This window comes from Epinephelus lanceolatus, chromosome 22 (assembly GCF_041903045.1).
Source record: "Epinephelus lanceolatus isolate andai-2023 chromosome 22, ASM4190304v1, whole genome shotgun sequence".
NCBI lineage: Eukaryota > Metazoa > Chordata > Actinopteri > Perciformes > Serranidae > Epinephelus > Epinephelus lanceolatus.
The window spans coordinates 16,899,359-16,921,615 of record NC_135755.1 but is presented as its reverse complement, the minus strand read 5'-3'; the positions used below and the strand labels follow the sequence as shown (position 1 = coordinate 16,921,615).

General features: G+C 39.8%; 1 protein-coding gene across 1 annotated transcript; it reads right to left on the bottom strand.

The window, feature by feature from the left end:
- Positions 1-1,454: 1,454 nt before the first annotated feature.
- On the bottom strand, positions 1,455-20,141 carry LOC144459674 (C-type mannose receptor 2-like). The gene is made up of 14 exons (XM_078164107.1): positions 19,752-20,141; positions 17,493-17,533; positions 16,931-17,317; positions 16,138-16,470; positions 15,496-15,833; positions 10,076-10,141; positions 8,723-8,792; positions 8,243-8,477; positions 7,588-7,778; positions 6,953-7,315; positions 6,299-6,367; positions 5,805-5,873; positions 4,964-5,032; positions 1,455-1,853 (listed from the first exon to the last, which is right to left on the bottom strand). The coding sequence occupies exons 2-14, from the start codon at positions 17,524-17,526 to the stop codon at positions 1,507-1,509; spliced, it is 2,571 nt and encodes an 856-aa protein (XP_078020233.1). The 5' UTR covers positions 17,527-17,533; positions 19,752-20,141; the 3' UTR covers positions 1,455-1,506.
- Between the last annotated feature and the right edge of the window lie 2,116 nt (positions 20,142-22,257).

The following is a 22,257-nucleotide window of genomic DNA, read 5'->3' as shown; positions in this document are numbered from 1 at the left end:
AGTCTTGTCGCATACAAAAATAATGTAGTGTAGAAATGATACTTTATTTTGAATACACAAACATGCTCCAATAACATCAGAACATAAAGTCATGGTGCCTTGGGAAAAAGAATTAATATCGTGTGTGACTCCCATGAGCTTGGAGGACTGCATCCATACATCTCGGCAATGACTCAAATAACTTATTGATGAAGTCATCTGGAATGGCAAAGAAAGCAGTCTTGCAGGACTCCCAGAGTTCATCAAGATTCTTTGGTTTCATCTTCCAAGCCTCCTCCTTCATCTTACCCCAGACATGCTCAATAATAATCCTGGAGCACCTTGACCTTCTTCACTTTCAGGAACTTTGATGTGGAGGCTGAAGTATGAGAAGGAGCACCATCCTGCTGAAGAATTTGCCCTCTCTTGTGGTTTGGAATGTAATGGGCAGCGAGAACCTCTTGATACTTCAGGCTGTTGATGTTGCCATCCACTCTGCAGGTCTCTCGCACACCCCCATACTGGATGTAACCCCAAACCATGATTTTTCCTCCACCAAACTTGACTGTCTTCTGGGTGAATCTTGGGTCCATGTGGGTTCCAACAGGTCTTCTGCAGTATTTGCGGCGATTGGGATGCAGTTCAATGGATGATTCATCAGAAAAATCAACCTTCTGCCACTTTTCCACTGTCCATCCTTTCTGCAAGCTGTGGGCCTTGGCAAATGCAGCACGATTCTTTTGTTGTCTTCTGTTTAATGCTGGTTTGTGAGCAGTAATTCGGCCATGGAGACCATTGCGTGAGAGAATTCGACAAACTGTTCTGGTAGATACAGGGGTTTCTGGTGACCAGTTCTGATGTAGCTCTGCTGCAGTTGAAAAAGGGCTGGCCCTGGACTGCCGAAGCGACAAACGGTCCTCTCTAACAGTTGTGTTACGGGGTCTGCCTGACCTGGGCTTGTCATGAACGTCACCACTTTCTTCAAATCTTTTTTTTATCCTCTCCACTTGACGTTTGGATACACTGAAGATGTCTGCCACCTCAGCAGCAGACTTGGTCTTCAGGCTCTTGATGATCAGCACTTTGGTCTGTGGTTGAATCTTTGGCATGTTGTCAGTGGTCAGGTTGCACTTCACATGAAGGTCTGGTGTGCTGGGGTTCTTTTTTATACACACCTGGGAATATGTTAATTACAGTATTTGTCACAGGTGGAGCTCTAATCTGTGATTGGCTGAATCGTTTAAAGACACGACAAGACTTTTGTCCAAGCAAGATCTGACCTTTCTGTCCTAATTAAATGATAAAACTCAATGAATGATACACGACTTTATTTTGGTATAATAAGCATAATCTAAAGGCCTTTGCCTTTCATATAAGCTATTTCTGATCCCAATTGATCAACTACAAGTCAGGTTATTATTTGTTGTTCCTAAAACTAGGATAAGCGACAAGACTTTTGTCAGGGACTGTATGATCTTTCCCTCATTTAGGATCTTTCTGCTGCTTTCGACCACTGACCTGGGAAACTTACTTTACAGTGCAGATGAAATTAAATGTGTCAGTATCAGCCTTTTCATACCACTCATGTTCTCCCTCTTTGCTCATGGCTGCAGCCCTGTCACAGCTCTCAGTCTTTTTTTCTGAGGCCCACTTCTGGTAGCAGACCACATTGTCATTGACCCAGAACCACAAATCCATAACGCAGGTGTAGCGCAGTCCCAGCCAGACGTGGGTAGTGTCAGCCTTCTTGGCTTTCTCTTGGACCCATCTCTGCTGGTCATGGTTGGTGATGGAGACCAGGTCACAGTGTTTCTCTCTGCAGTAATTCAAGGCTTCCTCCCAGGTCTTGCTCTCTTTGATCAGGATCACTTTATCTGTCATGGAAGAAATGGACAGTTTGTGGACACTTTAGCCGGACAGTTAAAGAAACCATCTATTGTGACACAAAATCAGATGTCTAGGTAATTTACATGTTGTGACATGACAGACTGAATTTAGACCTGGCAGCTTTGTTTCTGGTCATATGTATTTTTACTTCAAGGAATAATTAGACAGAATCCAAATGTGAAATCCTGTGTATAATATATTATAAATATATTCACTGAAAGGGATTCAACAAACCATTCTTAGACAGCTTTAGCAAGTTGTACATAAAGGATTAACACAGCCTCTTGACCTGCTTATAATATATCATATTGACCTTTATTATGAGACACACGTCCCCCTTTTTTCAGGACTCTTTTTCTAAAAAGATTCTTTCAAGATCAGATTTGTTTTTCAGAAGAAAATATTAAAGCTGACAAGAAGGAACCAGTAAGACACTGAAGAACTGTGTATATAAAAACAATGTGAGCTGATATATATATATTTATTTATTTATTTATTTATTTATGTGTCATACACCAGTGAAGGTGCCCAGCCTATAAGGCTTACAAGACACAAATTTCATAATCAAAGCCAGCAAACATAATCAGCAGAGTACAAACAAAACAAACAACGCAGATTATACATTTCAAATAGAATTCACACAAATAATTCATTCTTTCTTAATTTCCAGGCACTTTTTATGAAGGTAGCTATAGTAAAGTTCTGAGTTTTGCTTTAAACCAGATGTCATTGGCCCATTTTTCCTTATACTCAAGGAATAACTTATGCTTCACAAAACTGACACTACATCGCAGACCATTTGTGAAGATGTGTTGTTGATCAGCTTCATTAAAGATAGCGTTCATTTCACGACACCGAGGATAGTTATATGCTTTATCCCAGTTAAAAACTCTTTTAGCTATTCTACCCTCTGGCATAGAAGACAGACGATTCCAGAGCCTCAGCATTTCCCCCTTCTGCTTAATTAAACAGGGTTCCCATCCCATATCGCCTTGGAGTGCCAACACAGGTGTAAATTTGTGCACACATAAAAAACAACAAATAGCCCGGTTTTGAATAGCATTCACCTTGGAAAACTCCTTCCCTCCCCATATTCCAGCTGCATACAAAAGAATCGGAGAAACACAGACATCACAGAGCTTTGAAAAGGTAGTATAGCCAAGATCTCTACAATTCTTCCTTTTACTTATAATAGAACCTAATGCTCTGCCTGACGTATCAACAAGGGTATTAATACCTTCTTCAAACAGTAGGTATTCATCCAGGGTGAAGCCAAGGTATTTGTATGCCCTTGTGTAAGATAATGGCTTAACTCCAACATAAAAATTAAAGGTGTTTCTACTTACTCCACGTTTTCTGAAATGTATGACTTGAGTTTTTTTCTTGATTAACTGACATTCTCCACTTTTGGCACCAGTGGTTAACAATGTCTAACAGAGACTGCAACTCCTCCTCCCTCTCTGCCAGGATAACGCTATCATCCACATACAAAAGTATGTTTAAATTCATATCACCTATTTGCACTCCAATATCTTCATTTTTAATTTGCTGGGCTAAATCATTTATAAACAGAGAAAAGAGGGTAGGAGAGAGAACATCTCCCTGTCTGACTCCTAGTGGAGTGGGAAACCACCCTGTCCTCATATCATTCACCTGAACACATGCCACTGGGTTTTTGTATAAAGCTTTAACAGCTTTGTAAAATATACCATCTACACCAGCTGAAATAAGTTTAAACTCCAACAAATCTCTGTGAACACAATCAAAAGCTTTTCTGAAATCAATAAAACAAACAAAGGTAGACTTCCCCTCAGAAATTCTAGCTCTAATTACAGTACTTAGGGTGTAAATATGATCTAGACAGGATCTATGTTTTCTAAATCCATTCTGCTCCTCCACTAAAATGTTTTCAGCCTCTAGATATTGAGACAGCCTGGAGTTTAGAATATTAGAGAACAATTTATAAACTGTGCTTAAAAGGCTGACACCTCTATAGTTGAGACGGACCCTTGGGTCGTTTTTGGTCTGGAATTGGTTTGGAATTGGTTTAATGAGTGATTTGTACCAATCAGAAGGAACAATACTAGATTTGAAACATACTTGCATGAAATGGGTCAGGAACTGTAACAATTTAGGTGTTTTCAGTACTTCATTAGAGAGCCCCTCAATGCCAGAAGCTTTTCTCAATTTAGCACACTCAACAGCTTTACTAACCTCTTCAAGTGTAATATCTGAATTTAATAGCTGATTGGGCTCATCATTTTCGTATGCAAACTTCTCTTCCTGGGACTTTTTTTCAGCACAAATATATTCTAAGAAAGTCTCATCAAAACCATCTATGCCATTATTGCCAGAAAATAAATTCAGCATTCCAAAAAGGTTCATTTTTCTTACAGAGATTCTTCTTCTTCTTCTTACAGGTGTTAACCCTGGAAGAATTTTGTATGAGAACTGTATCCATCTCTTTATATAGCAAATCACAGAACTGTCTATATTATCTGTCAATATTATCCTGGGATTTTTGACAGGATAAGAGATCATCTATCAGCTGTTTCAAAGCCAAACAACACAAATCAGAGGACAGAAAAGTTGGAGGAAAATTCCTAGGTCTTTTACATTGGGCCGCCTCTAAAGGAGGGGTGGGCTTGTCAAAAGAATAACTGGCGTTAGCTGAAAATTTTAACGAAAGCAAAGAGTGATCTGGCAAACTACATTTATCACCAATCAAACCTGTACAATCAGGCCCTATATTTTCAGCCAGTTCGCTGGAAGTTAACACCTCAAAATCAGCACACGTGTTAAAACAATCATGAGCTGTTATAATATAGTCCACAACTGCCATCCCCTTCGTTGAAATAGAGGTAAAGTTATCCTTTGAAGGGGACAGTCTGCCATTTAAAACACAGCATTTGGAGTCTTTCAAAAATTCTAGCAAACTTTCCCCATGATTATTAAACCCAGTATCTAAAGCATATATGTTTTAAATGAAACTGTGTTTGAATAGGCCAAAATGAAACTGCAGCTTAGTGGGAGGTCTATTTCTAACATTATCCAACCATCTATTGCTTCACTTGTAGCAGCTTCTTCATGAGCTCACCTTGTGTCTTGTCCTCAGTAACAGTGGATGATGAGGGACCTGCTGTTGTTCCTTTCTTTGTGGTTGTTCCTGAAACAGAGGCTCATATATGGTTCATGATGTGAAGCTTTGCTGGGTAATATTATTAGATAATGTCACATGACAGTGTTGCTATGATGCTGATTTATTTCTTTAATGCAAATATATGACAGCTTCCAATCTAAGCAACACACATCACTTTTCTTGTGCTGCTTTCAGACGCCTTTCACAAGTATTTTAACCTTTGAACCTTTGAGCAGTTTGGTGCAGTTCCTTCAACAAAACATGGGGGAAAAGGAAGTGGGTAACATGGTAGAAAATGTCCCCCAAATTGTGGGGAAAAAAAAAAAAAAAAAAAAAAATCAGAAAATTATTTTTTAAATGTGTACAGAAATCTTAGAATTGTTTCCAGGTCATTTTCTTGTTTGTTTGTTTGTTTTAAATTTTCTTTTTCTATTTTTTTTTCTTTTTACCAATTTCTTGAATATTTTTGGGTCATTTTTTCTTTGGTTGCTCATTGCCTTCTTCCCATTTATTCTGTAAGAAATCAAGTCAGTCTGCTCAGGTTTCAAAGGGTTAATCCATTCTTAAACAGCTTAAACAGCTGACTAGAACACACCAGTAAGACACTGAAAAACTACATATAAGTAACACAAGGTAACCATGTAAAAGTGAAAAATAGAAACATAGATCATACTTTAATTAGATCCCACCTCATTGATCACTATAATCTTAAAATTGGAATAATGTTTTTACCATGAGATCTGTGAAACCTTGATGTCACATGATTGCTTCACTTGTAGCAGCTTCTTCATGAGCTCACCTTGTGTCTTGTCCTCAGTAACAGTGGATGATGAGGGACCTGCTGTTGTTCCTTTCTTTGTGGTTGTTCCTGAAACAGAGGCTCATATATGGTTCATGATGTGAAGCTTTGCTGGGTAATATTATTAGATAATGTCACATGACAGTGTTGCTATGATGATGATTATCTTGTGCTGTTTTCAGACGCCTTTCACAACTATTTAAACCTTTGAACCTTTGAGCAATTTGGTGCAGTTCCTTTGACAAACATGGGGAAACAAAGGCAATGAGCAGGTCGTTTCCTTGTATGTTTGTATTTAATTTACCAATTTCTTGGGTCGTTTCATCTTTGGTTGCTTTTTGCCTTCTTCCCATGTTTTTGTGAGAAATTAAGCCAATCTGCTCAGGTTAAAGGGGCTAAATATTGCTCCAAAGCTGAACTGTTTTACTGCCAGATCTGCCAAACCTCGATGTCACATGATTGCTTCACTTGTAGTAGCTTCTTCATGAGCTCACCTTGTGTCTTGTCCTCAGTAACAGTGGATGATGAGGGACCTGCTGTTGTTCCTTTCTTTGTGGTTGTTCCTGAAACAGAGGCTCATATATGGTTCATGATGTGAAGCTTTGCTAGTTGACTGTTGATAGATACAAACCTCACAACATTGTAGCACTGACGCTTAATTATGATCCTGTTTTTTCCCTCAGCTTGTTTTCTCTCCCTTTCCTTTCTTTCTTTTGAAAGCCTGATTTGCACTTTTTGGGTAAAGACATGATGACAGTCGCGCTCCAGCAGCAACATGAGCTGTCACTCACTCACTCTCTTTGCTTTAGCTGCCTTCAGAGAGGAATCCAGGTGCAGGGGCCAACTGAACCATTGTGTGCTTCTTGTAGGGGGCATGAGGGGCCTCAGAGAGCCTCCACTATTTTCATTACACAAAGTTCACTCTGTCAAGTGATTTACTCAGCCCAGTTTGATTTAGTTATGGCACTTTTTACTTAGAAATAAAATTTGCAAACAAAACCAAACTTTTCATTGCAGGCTTTTCAAGAAAGGAACAAATAAATAAATAAAGAACATAAACACTGTAAAATCAGCTGGATCTTCAGGCTGGTTTTACAGTGATACTCCAATAGGAGAAAACAGTTGAGACGGACCTTTGCAAAACTCACCATTATAGCAGAAGAAGGGTTTTTCCTCCTCACATTTGTCTGCTTTCCATTTTCCATTCTTCTTCTTATCATTATCATCATTTAACGTAGTCATGGCACATTTGTGGTGATTTTTATCGTTATCTGACTCCAGATCCCAGTATCTGAAAGAGTGATTGCTCCCATCTGACCACCTCCAGGAGTCTCTGAACAGGCTGATCCACACGCACTCGTCTGACTTAATGTCTCTGTTGAATTCGTCGTCCTCTAACTGTTGGTCTCCACTGACCAGGTCAGTGTGATGTTCTCTGCAGTAGCTCTGAGCCTGTGGCCAGCTCATCTTGTCTTCAATCAGATGGAATCTCTTGTTGGATTGCTTCCTTTCTGTGGGATAAACAGACAAAACTTACATCACCATGTCTTAAGGAAATACACATTTTGTCAAGTGGTATAGTTTCATAAAAGACTGTTTGATAATTACTCTTATCATTATTATTACTAATTACCTGTGAAACATTAACTAATTTATTTGTATTCCAGTCAAGATATTGGCAGCATTTTGGCAAAATATGGTGGATAACTCAATATTATGAATAGCATTAGTATGTATATATGTGATTCAGTGAGTAGTTGGGTTATAAGAAACATATTCTCACCATTGTAGCAGATGAAGGCATGCTTATGCTCTGTACAGTGGAAGTCCAGCCATGAGTTATTACGTATACACACACAGTTTTCAGGAGATTCCTTATCATTTGGTTCACCTGGAGCCCATTTTGTATTAGTAACATTGAACTCCACTCCTGGCAGAGACCAGTGCCACATCCTGTTGTCTTCTCCTGCGGTGCTGCAAGGAGGTTAAAAAGAGGACAAATCACAGTGTCATATCACGTCATATCATTGGCTACAACCCTCTGCAGTGAAATCTGGTCTGCACTTGTCAAAAGGCTCAGTAGCTGGCACACTATCATACAACATGGGGATGATTGGTTAGTTGCACTGAGGTGTCCACAGTCGGCCTTGAGTCACAGTTGATCTTATATGAAGACACCAAAGATAAGGGTGAGAATTACAATTCTGCCATTATTGTAAAGGCCCCTAAAAAAGACCATAAATAATGCTCATTATATGAAAACATTAGATCTTATATCGGCCACCATCCATTCCAGTGTACCCAAACAGTTCTGTCAGGCCGAGCGCACCCAAGAGGGCTAAAAAGAGCACCTGAGCAGACTCCATCCCTTTATTTCTATCACAATCTGCTGTAACCCTCACACATCACAGTTCATTTACACTACGTATATGTCATACCTCCCAGCTCCCATGGAGTGAGACTGCTTGGATCGTCTGTAAAGCCCAATCCAGGCTTCATCTTGATCGTGTGCAGATTCAAGGAGTCTCTGGAGTCTCTTCATGTCTGTCATGTCAGACACTGTGGCCAGGTCAGTGTGATGCTCTCTGCAGTACTGCTGGGCTTCAGTCCATTTCTTCTCCTCTTTAACAAAGTGGTACTCATGGAGGTGACACATGAAGAAGGAACACTGACCTAATAACAGAGGAAATACTGCAGTGATGGAGCAGACAGCATTAAATCAACATCATGAGTACACACCTACTACTTACTCCACGCCTCTTTATTCACTTAGATTTCTGAGTTTCTGGATGATTTGCTCTTTATTTCATGATAAGAATGAGCTTTAAGTGAAATCATTTCATGGCAGCAGCAGCAGCAGCAGCAGCAGCAGCAGCAGCAGCAGCACTGCTGTATATGTGATAAGATGATCCACTTACCCATCAGAAGGAGCAGAAACAGACTCCACTGCATCTTTGCTCTGTTAGATGAAACTGATATTTCAGTGTGCTGTGAACCAAACACAATGGATTTAACAAATATTGTCAGTAAAATAAAAAATAAACATTTTAACTCTTAACTGTATGTCCATTAAAAACAAAACAGACTCACACTGTGAAACTGTCACTGTTTTACAGCTCATTAAAATTTCTTATTTGAATAAAACACAAATAATGTAATGCATCAGGCTGAGCCAATAACAAACATTCATTCATTTTCTGTAACTCCATTCACACCTACAGACAATTTAGAGTCACCAATTAAACTGCATGTCTTTGGACTGTGGGAGGAAACCAGAGCTAACATGCACACATCATAAATGCTTTTTTTAGCCCATGAAGTAGTGATGGCCAAATGAAGCCTCATGAACCTCTTTCTTTATTTTCTGACCCCACCAGATGGCGCTATTGGTTTAAGGATAAAGGCTGAAGGACTGGCAATGAAGTGTGCTTTCAAACCTTTGTTGAACAGACAGCGCCATCTGGTGGCTTCAGAAAATAAAGACAGTGGTTCAGTGACAGCCTCATTTGGCCATCACTGCCATGAAGGTTACTTATTTGGGTTGGGTTGGGAGGTAGGTAGATATATGAGGAACGCCAAGCAAGATGCTACTGGTCATGAAAATGCATCAGTCAATACAAAACAACCTCTGAAACAGCACCATCAAAAACTACACATTGTACATTGAGCTTATTCTCATTGATTGCATTATGTTGCCAGATGTTTCGTTGTGTTCACCCCTCCTACTATATACACAATGTTTAATACATGTACCTCATGATAAAAACCTTTAAAGAATGTATTGCATATATTGTAATATATGAGATAGATAGATAGATAGATAGATAGATAGATAGATATTTTTAATTTTAATTTAATTTTTTAATTTTAATTTTTTAATTTTATATACTTTATTAATCCCTGAGGGGAAATTCAATTTTTTCACTCTGTTGTCAATTACACACAGGTCCGAACACACACATGCACAAACTGGACCTGTGGAGAGATGTCAGAGTGGGCTGCCCATGACAGGCGCTCCGAGCGGTTGGGGGGTTCGGTGCCTTGCTCAGGGGCACCTCGGCAGTGCCCAGGAGGTGAACTGGCACCTCTCCAGCTACCAGTCCATGCTCCATATTTTGGTCCGGATGGGGACTTGAACTGGCAACCCTCCGGTTCCCAACCCAAGTCCCTATGGACTGAGCTACTGCCGCCCCCAATCTATCTATCAGATAGATAGATAGATAGATAGATAGATAGATTGATTGATTGATTGATTGATTGATTAAACTTACATCTGGCGATTTCTTCTCTCCTCGCTTCACTCTTGTGTTCTCTCCTTGATGTGCTGATGTAGACTGCTCTCAGTACAGTGTTGCATGCTCTACATGAAGCAACTTTACTGTCGGAATTTGAATAATTAAACAAAGAGGTTTCAGGTCTGCGTCACTGCCACTGATCAGAAGAAGAAGTCCATAAGTTATGGCAGAGGTCGTTTACATAATGCCATGGAAACCAAACAGGAGTGGAACATGGATGTTTACTGTCCAACAGGCATCGTTTCTAAATGCCACAGCTACATATGGGGCAGGAGTCAGAAACCTTTACTACACAGGAGCCATGAAACATATTTTAGCCTTATAATGAAGGTAACACAGACTATTAAGTCTAAATTAACAAATCAACATTATTAGTAGGTCTAAATAAGCATTTTTTTGTTGAGTTTTGGCAGAGTTTGGAGAAAAATGCATCATAGATGTTTGAAGCACATTTCAGTTGACAAAATGTTTCAACATTTTTCTTCAGTTGGTGCATAGGTGCATAATTACTTTAGACCTACAACAATGATAAACAAAAATTAAAATGCTAAAAGCCTGTCAAAGCCACAGGGAGCCACTGAAGAAGGGCTAAAGAGCCACATGTGGCTCCAGAGCCACAGGTTGCCCACCCCTGGTATGGGGGAAATACATTAGATTCATGTTTATTGATAAAGAATTTTAGTTTTTAGAAAAATATCTCTTGTAAAATTTGAAGATAATCTTTACCTCTTGACTTGATTACTGTCATGCTAGCAGAGATATCTATTTTTTTGATTGTTTATTTGTGATGGGAAAGCTGACAGAGTTTTCTTCAATGGTAAATCTCACTTCAATAAAACTCTAGCTGCTATTGCTGATTATTCAATTTATTCTATTGGATTCATATTTGATGATCAAACACTGATAAAGATAAAAGCATCAGGGTTACCTTCCATCACAGCCTGGAAGTCGTGGCACTCACGTTAAGGTTTTTTTTGTCATAACCCTGCGGGAAATGTCCCAAGTACCTGCTTTTGTCACCACAACCTGGCTGTAAATGTCCTGACTTCTCATTATGAAGTGATGAGCAATTTCCCAAACCTTTGTTAAAAAAGTACCCGCTTTTACCACCACAACCACAGTGGGAAATGCCCCAACCTATTGTTAAAAAGTACCTGCTTTTGTTGTCACAACCTAGCTGGAAATGTGCAAAACTCCTGTTAAAAAAAAAATCTTTCTCCTCCCTTGAAATGTTCCAAATTCTTATCCAACATCTTGTTAAAGAAATACTTGCTTTTGTCACCACAACCACGGCTGAAAATGGCCAGACTCTGTCAGCTCATTGACACGTTATCTTTACTATGTCACTTTAAAGTTGTTGATGTGATACGTATGAAACATATAAATGTAAAGTATCCATGCATTGCAGAAATGTACAATGCCAACCTTTTCTTCTGGTGACTGGGCTGGAGATTAGTCTATGTAGCTTAGTCACCTTGGTGTTGGCCAGTAAGTACACAGTTTGTCCACCAGAGTGCAGCAAAGATTATTTTTCAACTGTAAAATCTCCTCAGTACATGTTCTCTGTTCAAACTCTTTAGAAACACCAAACATACTCTTATGTTTGTTTATATTATGTGCTTATGCAAAACATTACTATCTGCTCTAACAGACAGTTATGCAGATCAACACATATGGACAGTAACGTTTCCAGTATATTTAATGGGGTTAAACTGAGGCTAGTATAATGATTACTTGGTCACTTGTTCCTTTTAAAAGCAGAGAGCAGACAAGCTGGCTCAGGTGCGCCCTCCAGTGTCGAAAGATATCACTTCACCAACAAACACATCTCCATGGACTTGTTCAACTACTCACTCAGCAGATCCACTTATGTAAAAGTAAAGCATGAAAATCAATCAATCAAAACAGTGCAAACAAGGACAACATCATGGTTAATGGTTATATAGTTTATTCATCAATAGGCAAATCAATTATTCATTTACATAAAACTCCAAATTGTGACAAAATATGGTTTTGCACATTATAATAATAACCAGATCTGTGATTTTAGACATATTCTCTGATAATCATACAATAGGATACAAGAAAAATTCAAAAGATGAATAAAATATCCACACTTCAAGAGAAAAACAGCATATGGATACACTATACTCATATATTAATAACTACAACAACAAGAAATGTGTCAGTGTTATCTGCCATCCAGCAATAATGACAAAAGGCTGGGATCTTTTTACACTCAAACTGGAACAGTCTCTACAGAGGGATCAGTCATGTAGTCAGTTATGAGTTGTGTGTTCTTAATGTTTGTATTGATTGTTGAGTCTATGATTAAATTGTTTCTTCTTGTGTATTTGTCGTCATGTTTTATGTATTTTAAAGGCCCATCTAGGCACGTGAATATCACCTTAGCTAAGGCTATAAATGCAGGTGTGTGGCATTGGCGTTACATACTTATCCTTGTACAAATAATCATTAAATAAATAAAAATACGTCAACTTCAGCCACTTTAACTCAATGCCTAATCTGCAGTGAACAAGTCTGTTAGTAATTTTGTTTCTCCCCTCGTCAAGCTGTGATTTCTGTACTTGCCATATTATCATTCAGTTAACCCAGAGAGCAGATTATTATTGTAGTATAAGCTTGTTGCAGTCAAGAGCAGCACACCAAAAATATAAAGTCTGTGACCAGTGAGTAAGAGTGAGTTTAGGAGCAGTGTGTAGGATTTAGTGGCATCTAGTGACGAGGAATGCAGACCGCAACCAATTGAAACCTTCAGTGTGTATTGTTCAGGAGGTTTTTAAGTTTAATTAAATTTTTAAGAATATATTGGGTTTTTTTTACCCGAGACTCTGATGGATACTTTTTTTCTTCCGTGATCTGACTGGTCAGAGGTCGGGCTGTTGACAGACTGTGAGAGAGCACAGTCTCACTCCACAGTTGTCGAAATCCACGACTTGCTGTGTCAGGAACCAACAAAACGTCGGCATGTTATGCAGCCGGTTGCCGATATAGTTTGATGGCACCCAGCAGCGTCAGGGGGAAACACGGCGCGACAAGGGTCAAAGTCTGAACGGGCCGGGAAGGGTGGTGGATGGGTCCAACAAACACCGACTTTCACCCGAGAGAGTGGTGTTCGTGTCCCGTAAGATTCTAAAGCCAAACCCTGTTCTTTTCTCCTAAACCTCACCACTTCCCTTTGTTGCCTAAACCCAACTGTGTGTTTGTTGTTGAGGGGAAAACATGTCAGTTTGCAATGTTGTACCGACATAGTGCATTTACTGTATGTAAACGTCAATTTCCTGTGAAACGGAAGTGGATCTTGAAAGAAGAGAACTTGACACGGTGTCCCAGAACGTCAACAACAAACGCACCGAGTGTACCCTGCGCGTCGAATGTGGACGTGGAAATTCCATGACCAAAACATCAATATGTGACGAGGTCGGAGTGAGAATATGTTGGTTCAGCGTAAGTTACCACCCTGATTTAATGTGGCAAAAAGTGGTGATGGCCAAATGAAACTTCATGAACCACCACCAGATGGTGCTCTTGGTTTAAAGATAAGGGCTGAAGGACTTGCAATGAAGTGTGCTTTCAAACCTTTGTTGAACAGACAGCGCCATCTGGTGGCTTCAGAAAATAAAGACAGTGGTTCATGAGGCCTCATTTGGCCGTCACTCGTAAAAAGAGAACCAGCTTCGCCGACTCCAAATCCTGACTCGTAGTACAGGCCTCAGAAGCTGAATTATCAACAGAGATCTCTTCCTCTCCAAAACAAATGGACTCTGTGATTTTAACAGGTAAATACAGTGGGTCTCATTCATGAAATGTGAGCAGAAGGAATTTGTGTGTAAACTGTTCGCAGACGGAAATTTACGTGCATGTCCGCATTCATCAATATTTTAGTAGTTCCGATCTTTTCATAGGTACTAACAAAATCTACTCCTGCTCCTGACCATTCGTAGTGCTTGTGTAAATTGAGTAAAGCACATAAATATTGCTTGTCACTATTGGAAATTACAATTTTAACTCGTATTGCGCTCTGTTATGTACACAATACACAGATGCCTTTGAAACACGTAATCTAAACATGACAAAATATTAAAAATATAACACATTTAGTTAAATTAGTTGGCAATTAGCAGGTTTAAGATCCAGATTAGGTTCATGATTGTGAATTATCTATGTAAATCGACTCAGTAGATTACACATTCTCTCTACATGTTGAATGATGATAATAAAAATATCCGTAAGGACAGCCGGATCACAGCCTCTTCGGCCTCGGTGCCGAAGACTGGTGGAGCCACAAAGGAGCATGCGCCAGCTGAAAAAATTATTTGAGACACTTTTTTTTTTCTTTTTTTTTTGTGGCTTGTTGATCATTTGAATGAATAAATCTGATTTGAAAAATGTTTAATTTACATTTTATTAAACAGAGCTTTAGGCTATTAAGATTCAAATAATTTGAAGACGATGCATACAAACTGCTGTAGGCTATATGTTATCCGTATCATTTGTTAAAATAAATGTTAAAAAGCTCTACATTCCAACAGCCATCACTGATTCAGAGTTTATCCATTATGCACAAAACATCTCTGGTTTCCCGTTCCCACTTCATTCAAATCCCCACAAATGAATCTTCTGTTTGTTTGGTGACCGCTGTATTTTTGTGTGTGTGATTATGCGTTTCTTTGCCTCCAGTTTCATATCAAACCATTTACGCTTCACCTCTGACATGGTTCTTTGTACCACGGAGACAACAATAACAGCATCTGTTACCTCCCTCCAGGCCTTCGCTTTGCCTGTCCCTGCCCACCACTACTAACTGAAGAGAATAAAATGTTCAGCTTCACCCAAAATTATTTTGATCTCCGCTTCGGAAAAAATCTTTTTTCTTTCTCTCTCTTTCTTTCTTTGCGCCATGACTGACAGGTCGACTGGATTCACCTACACCTCCTTATATGGTGGTCATTGGCTATTCATGGGCGGGGATTTATGCTAACTGATGATGCTAATATGCCATCACAAGTAGAAACATGGTGGTGCAACATGGCCATGAACAACGACCCACCCCCTATGTAGATATATTAATGGCTCATTCTAAGGCAACAAAAAGCACAATTCTTGTCTTCAGGTGATTATACAAAGAGGAAAACATAATTATAATGTTATCGTCCATTAGCGCCATTATGTCCTCTAAATCCTACACACTGGACCTTTAAAAAATGTATAATAGATAAATACACACACACACACACACACACACACATGAACAACAACGCAGAATAACAGATACACTTTAACCAAGTAACTTTTTAAAAACTCAAACTATGATCTTTCCCTCATTTAGGATCTTTCTGCTGCTTTCGACCACTGACCTGGGAAACTTACTTTACAGTGCAGATGAAATTAAATGTGTCAGTATCAGCCTTTTCATACCACTCATGTCCTTCCTCTCTGCTCATGGCTGCAGCCCTGTCACAGCTCTCAGTCTTTTTTTCTGAGGCCCACTTCTGGTAGCAGACCACATTGTCATTGACCCAGAACCACAAATCCATAACGCAGGTGTAGCGCAGTCCCAGCCAGACGTGGGTAGTGTCAGCCTTCTTGGCTTTCTCTTGGACCCATCTCTGCTGGTCATGGTTGGTGATGGAGACCAGGTCACAGTGTTTCTCTCTGCAGTAATTCAAGGCTTCCTCCCAGGTCTTGCTCTCTTTGATCAGGATCACTTTATCTGTCATGGAAGAAATGGACAGTTTGTGGACACTTTAGCCGGACAGTTAAAGAAACCATCTATTGTGACACAAAATCAGATGTCTAGGTAATTTACATGTTGTGACATGACAGACTGAATTTAGACCTGGCAGCTTTGTTTCTGGTCATATGTATTTTTACTTCAAGGAATAATTAGACAGAATCCAAATGTGAAATCCTGTGTATAATATATGACAAATATCGTCACTGAAAGGAATTCAACATACATACACAAATATGTAGCATAAAACAAATATTGTTAGATAGACTCTTGCAAAACTCACCATCATAGCAGAAGAAGGGTTTTGTTTTATTACACTCGTCAGAGCTCCATTTTCCATCCAGCAGAGTCACAGCACATTTCTTACTGCTGTCTTCATCTCTGAATAACTCCAGATCCCTGTATCTGAAAGAGAAACTGCTCCCATCTGACCACCTCCAGGAGTCTCTGAACAGGCCGATCCACACGTCTTGATTAGAGCCCATGTTCTTGAGGCCCTCTAACTGTTGGTCTCCACTGACCAGGTCAGTGTGATTTTCTCTGCAGTAGCTCTGAGCCTGTGGCCAGCTCATCTTGTCTTCAATCAGATGGAATCTCTTGTTGGATTGCTTCCTTTCTGTGGGATAAACAGACAAACTAAGAAACACACACTGTTTACAAGTTATTTCATCTCATAAAAATCCTTTTTTCTTATTTAAACAGGTGAAACAATAACGTGAGATAAATTCAAATGAATCCACTGCAGGTTCACATGTTTACAAGATCAAAGTGTGTGTGATATAATAAGGTGGATCACATCATTAAAAGTAGGACTGGATTAGAATTCATTTCTGCATGTAGAGAAAGAGACATTTTATCACCACACTTACCAGTAATGTTACTTAAAAGTAAAATTAATAAATAAATTTAAATAAAATCACACCAGTTGACTTTTAAATATATAATTTTTTAACCTTATCAGCCAAGTTTCTACTTAATCCCACACAAAAAGAGGAGGTATATGTCAACGAAAACTATTGTTAGACAGGATGATCTGCTGTATACACATAATAACATTATTAGTTACATATTCTCACCATCATAGCACATAAATGTATGATTGTAAGAACAAGGGACATCCTTCCATGTGTGATTGCCCATCCGCACACATTTCTCAGGGCTGCTCTTATCATTCGGCTCTTTCTCATGCCATCTACTCTCCCTATCATTGAACTCCAGCCCTGGCAGAGACCACTGCCAGTGCCACATCCCTCTCTCATTTCTTTCAGGGTCGCTGTAAAGCCCAATCCAGGCTTCATCTTGATTCTGTGCAGAGTCACGGAGTCTCTCCATGTCTGTCATGTTAGACACTGTGGCCAGGTCAGTGTGATGCTCTCTGCAGTACTGCTGGGCTTCAGTCCAGTTCTTTGTCTGGTTAACAAAGTGGTACTCATGGAGGTGACACATGTAGAAGGAACACTGACCTAATAACAGAGGAAATACTGCAGTGATGGAGCAGACAGCATGAAATCAACATCATGAGTACACAGCTCACACCTACTACTTACACCAAATGGGGCTCTGAGTCCACCTATTTAACTTTTGATTGATAAGAAAGGTGAGCTGTCTGTCTTAAAATGCTGTAAGATGATCACTTACCCATCAGAAGGAGCACAAACAGACTCCACTGCATCTTTGCTCTGTTGGACAAAAGTGACATTTCAGTGCACAGTGAACAGAACACAGTGGGCCTCGTGCAGAAGGTGATATGCAAACAAATTTTCTCCCATTTTCGTTCCCACTGACTTCTCAGATTCACCAGTGTTTTCCTAATGTTCCTAATGTAAGAGGACATTTCAGTGGAAGACAAAAACATCTGGTTTCACAGTCCTCACATTGTCCAATGAAAACACACGACATAAATTTGAGATTAAAAACATGCATGACTGTCACATCATCAAATTTAGATTATTATGTTTGAGAGTAATTATAATTGGATTATTAAATTCTTCAACACAGTTATTCATTTTAATCACTGTGTTTCCCTCTGCTGACCAGCAGTGGAATGTAACTAAGTACATTTAGTCTAAAAGTATAACTTTGAGGTATTTTAATCTCATGCCACTTTCTGCGTGTACTCCACTACACTTCAGAGGGAAATATTGTACTTTTTACTCCACTACAATTATTTGATAACTTTACAAATTAAGATTTTTTGCACATGAACCACATGAAAATATACAAATGCAACTAAAACAGTTAGTTGATTAATTAGAAAATGAACTGGCAACTGTTTTTAAAAAGCATTTAAGTCATTTTTCATGCAAAAATAAAAAAGAAAGAAAGTCGTGGCTCCTGTTGTTTTTTCCTGTTCATTGTTTTGATTTTATTAAAATTATTTTATTTTTCTGCAGTGAGTGCTTTCACTTTAAAACTTAATTTTCCTGATTGTTCACATAGTTTAACTTTTATTTTCACTGCAGGACTTTTGCAGATTATTCTTACAGTGTATTAGTACTATTAGGATGTGAATACTTCCTCCACCCCTGCTGCTGACACCACATTTACTCAGCATCACAGATGTTTTGTCATTGCTGGGTTTTTGATTTTCTTGTAACGCCTGTTCCAGCACTCACAAATCACCTTTACTTTGAGTTTACTTAACATTTCACCACTGCTGAAGTTCCTCTTCCAGGCTTTTTGGGTGGCACCTCTCCCATTCATGGGCGTGTGCCAGAGTATTTGCACACGTCACAGCATTTAGGAGGCGTTACCTATGCTAATAGGTTACCTAGGATACAGTGGGATCCGTCACTCAGCACACCTTGGTAAGAGCGGGTTGGTTAAGGTGCATCTGAAGTTGACTTTTCTCTTACCAGGATTTTAAGAGAAAATATGAGAGGAATTTAAGAGAATGTTGCTGCATGAGGCCCACTGAGTCTGATAACTTCTGTCAGTTTAAAGAAATGACATTTAACTCTTAAAAGTAGGTCCAGTTTAATAAAAACACACAAACACAGGTCACCACCCCCTCCAGTTTATGAGGAAGCAGAATGATGTTTAGCAGCTAATATGCAAATTAGGATGAAACCTGCATGAACAGACTCACACTGTGAAACTGTCACTGTTTTCCAGCTCATTAAAATTTCTTATTTGAATAAAACACAAATAATGTAATGCATCAGGCTGAGCCAATAACAAACACTCATTCCTTTTCTGTAACTGCTTATCCTGTTAGGGGTCACGAGGGGGCTGGAGCCTATCCCAGCTGACACTGGGTGAGAGGCGGGGTTCACCCTGGACAGGTCACCAGACTATCACAGGGCTGACACATAGAGACAGACAACCATTCACACTCACATTCACACCTACGGACAATTTAGCGATTTAACGATGACGTCACAGGTTCTTTAACCAGAATGAGCAAAAAGAGGTTAACACATAGTCACAGATAAAACAATATTAAGGCTTAACTAAGAGGAGGGAAAGTAGTGTCTTTTCAGCACAGAGTAATGTCTGCTGCATAAAGCTCCATAAACCAAATCCTGAGCCTGAGAGGTAAAACCCAGGGCAAGAAGACGTCCACTGGCCTCACAAAGCTTCACAGTATTGAAGCATTGTTGGATTTCTTTGCATTATAATGTCAGGTGTTCTTGTTATTGTGTCCACTCTTTGTAAAACACGCTGAACTTTGCATGAAATTAAAACTTTAAAATGATAAACTGTGATTATAAAACATGTCACAAATGAGCTGAGCTGTTTGCTAAATCTGGCAAATACAAAAAGACAAAGTGCAAATCTGATTTGATTTGAAATGATGTGAAATATATACTGAAAAAAAGACATTACTGTTCTGTCCACCTCTGCACACACACAATAAATAATATATCAAAGTGACACAACAGAATCATAACTTACATCTTCTGTCCTCCTCTCAGCCGCTTCACTCTGGTGTCTCTCCTTGTGTGCTGATGAAGACTAAAATGTCCCCCAGGTAGATGCTCTCTTTGAGCCGCCTTCACCTGACGTCAGCATTTGAATATCAAAATACTGAAGTCAAAAATGTCCAAAGTCCAGAAAGGATCTATTGATGACAAGAACATCATTTACATGATGCAGCAGGAAATAAAAAGAGGAACACACTTTCCTGTTTTCTGTCCAACGAGCAGAAAACAAGGTGTCATACCTAAATATCCACTAATAAGGAGAATAAACTGAACTCATGTTTGTTACTCTGAAAATATAGATTTTTTGCATTGTCAGAAATATAATTATTGTTATGCCAGCAATGATTTGAACATATTTTTGTTGTTATTCTGTTTCTTTTCATTCACACCCACAGGCAAAGTCAACAATGCCATCAGTTTACAGTGTGTAGGAGCCTAAATGCAGTTTCACATCTCTAACTGTTAAGATAAGGGCACTATTATTGTTGTATTGTACCTTTAATTGCCCCTTTTTTACCCTCTCACCAGTAGGGGGAGCTCTTGGATTTGAGAGAGCTCATTGCAGTGGAGAGTGGAGCCACTCAGTCTGTGACCTCCTATCTCTTTTATCTTTGACCTTTGTCTTTACCTCTTTTTTCTGGATAATAGTGGATTTGAAAATGGACAACTGTCTCTGTACCAGCTTTGAATTTTGAAGTGAAGTGTTAAACTTTATCAAGTGGTCGGCTGGATTTGTTTTACATGTGGATGAAGACGAAGGTGATGATTGGAGCATTAAGCTACGGCATCACTGATTGGAAACCTGCACAGTGAAACAGAATTCCATTAGAATAGAAGTCCATGCACATGCCACCAGAATGCTCTATCATATTCTCAGGCGACTACTTGACATATCAAAAACCCTTATACATACAAACATATATCATCGCTTTGTCAGTGGCCTTTTACATTCACATATAACGTGCGAGGTATCCTTCTGCGTCTGCTGTTGACGTTCCAGGACGCTGCCAATACCAGGACGACAACAAAAGTACACGATTAGGTTTAGGCAACAAAAGCATATGGGTAGGTTTAGAAAAAAAACATCTTGGTTTGGCATTGGGGACGTGAACACTCGACTCGTGGGTGAAAGTCCAGGGTTTGTTGGACCCATCCACCACCCCTCCTATTCACCCTATACGGACTTTCCTGCTCCTTATATTACATCGTTACCAGCAGCATTTCAACGTGACCCTGTCCAGCAGTGTAGCATGCTGCCCTGATAGGTGCTGTCCGGCCAACCAGCAGCGTATCATAGCAACGCCAAAGGTTACATCCGGCCGCGTTACATACTGCAGTAAAAGGTGGCTTTTGGCACCAGAGTGGCGGTATTTGACGACTTCGGAGTGAGAACGGGCTGGAGGGGGAGGTCATAATCACTGATAAAGTTGTTCCTGTCATGATCTGTTTGCATCAGTTCAGCACATGAATTCAACAGCGTGGCTGCTAAATGACCTGTCTCCCCCTCATAGTCTATAACTGACCCATCGAGACTATGGCGAGGCAAATTAGTCAATGTATGGGAAAATCTGTACTTAAACACTAGAAAACTCGTGCCCTTTTCCTCCTTGTGTGGTGTATTCTGCATGATCCAGTGGGTGCACCTCTTTAAGTGGTCCGACCGGCAACCTGTTGAGATGATTTAGTTCCGCGTTCCCCCTCAGACTCTTCAGCTAGGGGGGCCACAAGGGGGGCCGGACTCGGAGTTACGGGGGCATTGGCCCCTGCTGGCCGCCCCTTAAAACCGCCATTGTCTGTGCCGTCACCTAGATCCCACATACCCAAAACTTCATTCAAAGTGAACCAAAAAAAAGAAGAGTAGAAGGTTACGTAGAACGAGAACTATGTATGTGTATAAGTACATGTACATCTAGATGCACTGTGTTATCCCACTGGTCACTATTGTTGCCGTCAACATGTTCACTGATTCTGTGACCCCACTGAACATCCATCCATCCATTTTCTAACCGCTTATCCTCTTGGGGGTCGCGGGGGGGCTGGAGCCTATCCCAGCTGACACTGGGTGAGAGGCGGGGTACACCCTGGACAGGTCACCAGGCTATCACAGGGCTGACACATAGAGACAGACAACCATTCACACTCACATTCACACCTACGGACAATTTAGAGTCACCAATTAACCTGCATGTCTTTGGACTGTGGGAGGAAACCAGAGCACCTGGAGAAAACCCACGCTGACACAGGGAGAACATGCAAACTCTGCACAGAAGGGCTCCTTCACCCGGGATCGAATACTATCCATACTAGACACCTTAAAGACAATGTGTACCAAAAATCCAAACCAGCCCAACCAGGAAGTAAACAGCTGTGGTCATGTGACAATTTACATTGAACATGTGACACTGCACATATTTAAATATTTCATTGAGACCTTTTATCATTTCAATATTTGCTGGAAATGCATTCATACATCATTC